At 53.0% G+C, this 7,237-nt stretch overlaps 1 protein-coding gene across 1 annotated transcript; it reads right to left on the bottom strand.

Annotated features, from left to right (window-relative positions):
• Positions 1 to 655: 655 nt before the first annotated feature.
• Positions 656 to 1,434, bottom strand: LOC137839949 (janus kinase and microtubule-interacting protein 3-like). Its single transcript, XM_068649764.1, has 2 exons — positions 981 to 1,434; positions 656 to 901 (listed from the first exon to the last, which is right to left on the bottom strand). Exons 1-2 carry the CDS (start codon positions 1,191 to 1,193, stop codon positions 785 to 787), a joined length of 330 nt encoding a protein of 109 aa, XP_068505865.1. The 5' UTR covers positions 1,194 to 1,434; the 3' UTR covers positions 656 to 784.
• Between the last annotated feature and the right edge of the window lie 5,803 nt (positions 1,435 to 7,237).

The raw sequence follows: 7,237 nt of genomic DNA, 5'->3' as shown, positions 1-7,237 counted from the left end.
ACCAAAATACCAAATTGAACTCAAGTGAAGCCAACACGCACAACCCCCCCCCCCCCCCACACACACACACACACACACACACACACAAATGTTGATATGAACATAAAAGAGCCGCATGCGGTTCGGGAGTTGCGACTTGGCCAAACCTGTACTATACAACTTTATTTGTATAAAATTTTCACAACAGCTGTCACACAAACAAAGCGGGAAAAACCGAAGACGTGCGTGTTCCGCCCACGCTGGATTTATTTGCACCTTTGAAAAGACACCGTATTGCCGCAGATGTGGCAAAGAGTACTTTTGGGCATCTGAGACGGAAGGATGTCCAAAGCATCACGTCACCTGCTCTGGTAGGCATGGTGGTGGGACGTTGAGGTCAACCGCTTTGGGGTTGGCTGAATCTTTGATCGCAGGATGCCACACACTTGAAGACAGAAGCAGAAAAGCAGAGCTAAATGCAAAATGTACTCACCGGTGACTCCAATTTTTTTCCCCCCTGAAGAAACAGCTGGACGGGTGGCCCCGGCTTATTCTGACCCTTTTTAGTGCGCGTTTGGGGCAACAACCGTTTTTTGTGGCGCTCTCTTCTGGTTCAAAAGTGCCCTGCATGTGAATTTGCTTTTCCTGCCTTCTGATTGGATGAGCGCCGGTGTGACGCGGTGCCTCTGTCACCGTGGCGGGGGGTATACGTTGGCATCGGAGCGTCTGCCAACGTCTGAGACCGGCTGGCAGTGTATCGGAGGTGTCGAGTGCGGTGCCGCTGGAGCTCACTCACCAGCTGGTGTTAGGGCCACAGAATGAAGGCCAAGGAGAAGAATAGAAAGAGAAACAGAAACTTCTCCTCCAATTGTTTGATTTGTCTCTTCTGAGCTTCGATGAATTCTTTCAGCTCTTTGTTCCTCTAGGACGGACAAATGGAAAGTGGCATTCAAAAGCCAGTAAGCGTGCAAGTAAGTGCCGGGCTGGCTTTGGGCCCTTACCTGTTGCGCGCTGTGCAGCAGATCCATTCTCTCTTGGAGGATGCAAGCGTCGCGCTCCCTCAACTCGCACATCAGGGCTCGCTTCCATTGGTCCACGGCGCTCCTAAGCTCTTCTCTCTGATCCGCCGTCAGCACGTCATTCACGCCAGCGTGGCTGGCTTTTTCGCCGTCCGTGGCGGGGCAGTCCCGCTGCGGTAGCGCCTCGTACAACATGGCCTCCAGCTCCAGGATCCTCTGGGCCGCAATCCTCGTCCATCAGTGGTCCGGCGGGAGATTTGAGGGCGGCTTACCTTATGAGCCTGGTCCATGGAACACTTCCTGAAGTCCAACTCTTCATCCAGGTAGCCCTTCTGCTTGCAGAACATATCCTAGCACAGCTCAAGGTCAGAATTGTTGGGGCACATTGCCGGAGTTCCCCTTGGCTGATGTCGCGTGTCTGTCTACCTTCTCACTTTCAATGTCCAACATCTTCTGTTGAAGTGCTGACTTGGTCACTTTGATGTATTCTAACCACTGAGGAAAGGCTGCTGTCACATAAGCAGAATGCGAGAGCGTGCGTGGACGTGCGCGTTACCTTCTCGGCTAGGGTGAGAAGGGTCCTGGCGTGAATCACGACCACCTGCTCCTCGTTGGTGAGATTCTGCAAGAGCCCAAAGGCACAGCGTCAACAAGCTTCTTTCAGCGCAAAGCCTTCCAAAAGTCACATTTGAGCCGCCGAGTCTCGTGGAGTGCGAACATAAGGAGTTCGACATACACTTACGGCGTTATAGCCCAGGATGTCCAGCTTCTTCATCAGATCACTGATGACGATGTCCGGGGGAAAGGCGCAAGGAGCAATGTAAGGTGTTCTGGGACCTCGGGTTAAGGTTAGGGTTGCGAGGGACGCCTTACGTACGCTCACGCCCTCGGCCTCGCAGTAGATCTGCAAAGGGCTGAGGCCGTCTGGGAAACGGACTTGCAGAAACTTCAAGACGGGGGAGCGCCACTCCCTCTCCTGAAAGGCAGAGGCATGCATCCGTCCGTCCGTCCGTCCGTCACATCTCTGGCCTCAACACGCTTGTGCGAGTCTTCCCACCTCCAGCTCCAGGATGCGGAACTCAAGCAGTTCGTTTTGGTCTCGGATATCCTGGATGTGCTCTTTCAGACGCGCTTCTTCCGCCTCCATCCGCCTGACCTGAAAAGACAGTCAGACCTCATCTGCGGGGCTTCCCGACAGGTGTGACGCCAAGCGACTCCGCCCAGCGCCTTTCTTTCCGTCACCTTTTCGGCCAACTGCTGATTGCTCTGACGCAGCAGCTGCTTCTCCTCCACCCACTTGACATTCTAGAAGAGACAAACGCGTGGACAGCTTTGGAATGTTGTGTCATTTTCATCCACAAATTCTTTGGTTGACTGGAAAATGACATTTGCTTTTCTCCGCATTTTCCCAGCCACGTTCGGGGGGGGGGGGGGGGGGGGTGGTCCAGTAATGCCAGACGGATGAGTGACTGAAGAATGTAGCTATTTTGTCTGAGAAAAAGGTGTGCTCATTGATGAGCTTACCTGTCCTTGTTGCTTCAGCGCTGACTCCAGATCTGCTACTCTGCTTTGATAGTGACCCATTTCTACCATCAGCTTTTCTCTGGTCTGAAAGGAGGAGGAGGGAGGCTCCTCCTCCTCCTTTCAGACCAGAGAACACCCGAGGCTGGGTGAGAACGGGGAGGCTGCGACCCGGCCGGGGGTTGCGGGAAGGGGCGCCACCTTGATCTCCTTCTCGGCGTCGTAGTCCCCTTCGCTGGTCTGGGCTAGCAGAGCGTAGGCTCGTTGCAGCGCTTGATATTCTTGCGTCAGCTGGCGGTAGCGAAGCTCCGCCTCTTCATGCACACACCAATGCAACACAGCACTAGTACCAGAATCAGTCAGACCGGCGACAAAGCACCCGCGACGCAAAGACGAGTCCGATTCCAGGCTGAAGAGGAATGTTTGGTGCCAATACGCTGGCAGAAATGGCGGGCTACCTCTTCGGGTTCCGTGTCGGGGGTTCTGTCGGTGTGAAAAGACAAGGACGATCCGTCCGGGTCCACCAACACGTCTTCGTCGTAGCCGTAAAATGTTTCGATGACCTGCGGGCGCGGAAGCAAACATCTCTCTGAACAAACTGAAGCGACACCTCACGATGAATCGACGAGAGGAACGATAGCGAGAAAAAGGCCATTTCATCTTGCGCAACACCAAGCAGCCGCAAACAAACAGACTCACCTTGCAGGACCTCACGCTTTGTTCCTCCTCAGAGATTCTCGACGTCGGTATCGTAGCAGCAAATCTCTCTCCTGTCGACACAAATAATCCGCCTTTGAGATTCTTTGGATGCAAAGGGAACGAACGGCTCCGGCGCAGAAACAAACGCGACTCACAATGACATTTCTGACATGAGCTCCTGTCTCCAGAGCCTGAAAAACACGTCACCGGCGATGATTGGAGGGACGCTCGTCTTTTCCAAAAGTGACAACTACAGGGTGTGTCAGGGTTTTCCAGATTATCTTTATCGTATCATTGTGTTGCTTTGACTTTGACTGCGACCTGTAATAAATAATATTATTTATCCCTTATTTATCCCTATCGCTTATCCCTTCCTACACAAAGTCGTAAAACACCCCTTGCTATGTTTTGACTAGAGGTCAAGGGCTTCCTCTATTCAATCCACTCTTACACCCACCCTGTTTCTCTTAATTAAAATGCTCGTGCAGGAGCCGAGAGTCAGACTTCATTCGTACAACGGATGGACTCTCCACCTGCAGGTGTCCAAAAGAACTTACTTGTCTCCCGTGTGGTTCTTGCAAAATAAGTTGGAGCGAGCGCAACTCTAACAGGGTGCATTTTGCCACTAGCTGCCTACGGACAATGACGTCGCGCTCGCGGCTCATGGTTGACGGGCTGAGCAGCCGGGCAAGTCCGTCGTTTTCAGCGCACAGCGAGTGGCAAAGGCGCTGACAAAACGGGAGCTTTGAGCTGCTGAAAACGGCAAAACAAGTCTAAAGCGTGTTCAAACGCGTGCGCACAATGCTCCTGCTTGAAAGGTCGGAATTTAAGGGGCCAATTTTTTGGATGGCGGCCGCCGGCCAAGCTTTGGACGGAAAAGGTTTCCTGGCGACAGCGAGCGAGCGCGGCGCTGCCGTACGTGCACCGAGTCGCCTGCCTGAAGACCTTGGACAAGTCGTCGATGATGTGCCGCTGCTCCACAACTTGAAGGAACTCCATTTCACCGTCCTGCTGGCCGCAACCGCGGTCCAGGTCATTGAGCGAACTAGGCCTTCTCTGTGGAACACAAATGCAGTGGACTCTGTTGGCACGACGCTGTTGTCCGCGTCGACTTACCAAGCTTGCCATCTCCTCGTTCTCCTGGGTGACAAAGCGCACTTTGTTTTCAAGGCGACACAGCACCAGCGAGAGTTCTTCATTCTTCCTGCTCAGGCGTTTGTTTTTGTACAGGAGTGGCAGAAACTGGCTTTCTGTTTCTCTCAGTCGCTTTAGCTGCAAGCATGAAGTGCGGGATGTGAAAGACGCACAACACGCGGGCCAGAACGTATCCATTCCTTTTGCATCGGTTTGAACGGAATCGTGGCTTTGGCTCCCAATAAAAGACATCTACCAGGCAACCGACTCGCCGCGCCGCTCAACTAATAAGCAAGCGCAATGGGTCCCTCGCTGGATGGCGCGCATCAAACGTAGCGCAAACCTTCAAGCGTGCCGTCAATAAATTACCAGTTCATTGCGCTCTTCAGAAAGCAGGGCGTTTCGATCCTCCAGTTTCCTGATGACTGCGCTGAGCTCAGCGATTTTCAGATGAAACCGTCGCGTGTCCCGATCCTCCTGAGACTGAAAACGCCCCGCAACACACACACACAAGCACTCGTTCAAAGTTCAAAACTGTTTTTGTGCTACCTTCCTCCAGCAACGAACTAAGTCATGCGTACTGCAAGTGTGTGATGAGGTGGCTTACGCAATGAAGAGGATTGCTAGTAGCGGCGTTGACCCCACTTCCAGGGTAGTTTAGGCCCGCCCTTTGGGAATCCCTCAGGGCAGCGATCTGCTGCTCGGCAGCCTGAGTCTGCAGCTGAAGGCGGTGGACGTGGCCGGCCCCAGGGCTTCATCCAAAACACTAACCGCTCTGTCTTTCAGCTTGATCTCATCCGTCTGGATGTACAAACGGGGAGCGCTCAGGCAGGCGGGCAAACTCATTTGCCAGAATTGTGACAAAAACAAAGAGAGCAACCGGCCAATTTTTTTCTTGAATCGACTAGAACACCTTTGCTGTGACAAAAGCGAAGCGAGCAACCGGACATTTTCTTCTTGTGAAATAGAATAGAATAGAATGCCTTAGGTGTCATTGCACTGCAGGTATACAACGAAATTGGGAACATAGCCACGCACCGCGCATCTGATCAGTCCTACCAGTCGGCGGATCTCCCTCTCGCAGTCTCTCTTGGTTCGGCTCATCTCCTCCCGATGCTGGTGATGAGCCGATCGGAGCTCGGCCGCTCGGGACTGCCAGGCCTGCTGGGCCGCTGCCAGGGCTTCTTCCGCGCTCCTGGTGGAGGCGACACCGCTCGGTCTCCCGACACCGCCGCGTCTCCTCCACCTCCGCCAGCAAAGCGCCCCCCCTCCTCACCTGAGCAGACATTGCGCCACACCGGGCCGTTGAGACCGCAACGGAGCGCCGCGACGCTTACTGGGGACAAGCTACACAATACGGTAGCGGCCGCATCGAAGCCCGACGTGGCGTGCGGATAGTCAGACACGGATAGAGGGGATCACCTTGTCCATGGAGCCGTCCCTCAGGCTGAGGACCAAGGCATTCAGTCGCTGGATCTCTCCATCTTTGATTTTGATCACTCTCATCAGCTCCATTTCATGCTGCCGCAGTAATGTCTCCCTGGTAATGGCTAACTCTTTCTGCTTCTCCTCATGGAGTTTGCTTTTGAGTTCCGTCATGGCGGCGGTGGCACGGTGGTGCTCCGCCCGCAGGTCCTGACTTCTCTCTCTCTCCAGACAGCTGACCTGACATGACTTAGACTTAGACAAACTTTATTGTCATCTTGTCTGCACATGGTGCATACAAAACGAAATTCCGTTGCATACGTCTTACAACAAAGTAGTGATATTGCAGTTGAATAGAAGTAACATATCCTATGAAAAAAAATATATATATATATATTAAAAATAAGTATAAAGTGCAGCAGTGATAATTATGCAATAGTGCAAGTAGGCAAAACAGTATTCAAGAGTGTGCAGAGGAATGCTAAACCATGTATTAAACTTCTATTTAAAGGGTTTATACAAGTTCAGTAAAGTTGGTAGTGCGAGATAGTGCAAGATAGAGGTCCGTAGTGTCATAAAGTACAGTTCTCTGAATGTGTGATGCAGAGTTCAGTTTAGAGCTCAACAGTTCTAGTGTTCAACAGTCTGATGACAGCAGGGAAAAAGCTGTTGCAGAACCTGGTGGACCTGCAGCGGATGCTGCAAACCTCTTCCCAGAGGGCAGCAGGGAGAACAGTCCATGGTGGGGGTGTGATGGGTCATTGATGATGTTACGGGCACGGGACATGCAGCGCTGAGATGAAATGTCCTGAATGGAGGGAAGAGGAGCCCCTATGATCCTCTCTGCTGTCCTCACCACTCTCCTCACGTTCTTCCAATCGGAGGCGGTGCAGCCTCCACACCACACAGAGAGACAGCTTGTCAGAATGCTCTCTATGGTGCTCCTGTAGAACGTCCTCATGATGGGTGGGGGCAGGTGGGCTCTCCTCATCCTCCGCAGGAAGTACAAGCGCTTCTGTGCCCTCTTGACCAGTGCCGTAGTGTTCATAGTCCAGGTGAGGTCTTCTGTGATGTGGACCCCCAGGAATTTGGTGCTGCTGACCACCTCCACAGCTGAGCTGTTGATGATCAGTGGAGCGTGGTGAGGCTGTTTTTTCCTGAAGTCGACGATGATCTCCTTCATCTTCTCCTCATTCAGGATCAGGCTGTTTTCTCTGCACCAGCCCACCAGCTGCTCCACCTCCTCTCTGTAGTCCAGGTCGTTGTTGTCTCTGATGAGCCCCACCACCGTTGTGTCGTCTGCTGACTTCACGATGTGATTGGTGGTGAACCTGAGGACGCAGTCGTGTGTCATCAGGGTGCACAGCAGGGGGCTCAGGACGCAGCCCTGAAGGGAGCCTGTGCTGAGGGTGATGACATCAGAGGTGTTCTGTCCGACCCGGACTGACTGAGGTCTGTTG

This window comes from Syngnathus scovelli, unplaced genomic scaffold (genome assembly GCF_024217435.2).
Source record: "Syngnathus scovelli strain Florida unplaced genomic scaffold, RoL_Ssco_1.2 HiC_scaffold_28, whole genome shotgun sequence".
Taxonomy (NCBI): domain Eukaryota; kingdom Metazoa; phylum Chordata; class Actinopteri; order Syngnathiformes; family Syngnathidae; genus Syngnathus; species Syngnathus scovelli.
The sequence above is the reverse complement of the archived record's forward strand: the minus strand, read 5'-3'. Positions and strand labels throughout refer to the sequence as shown.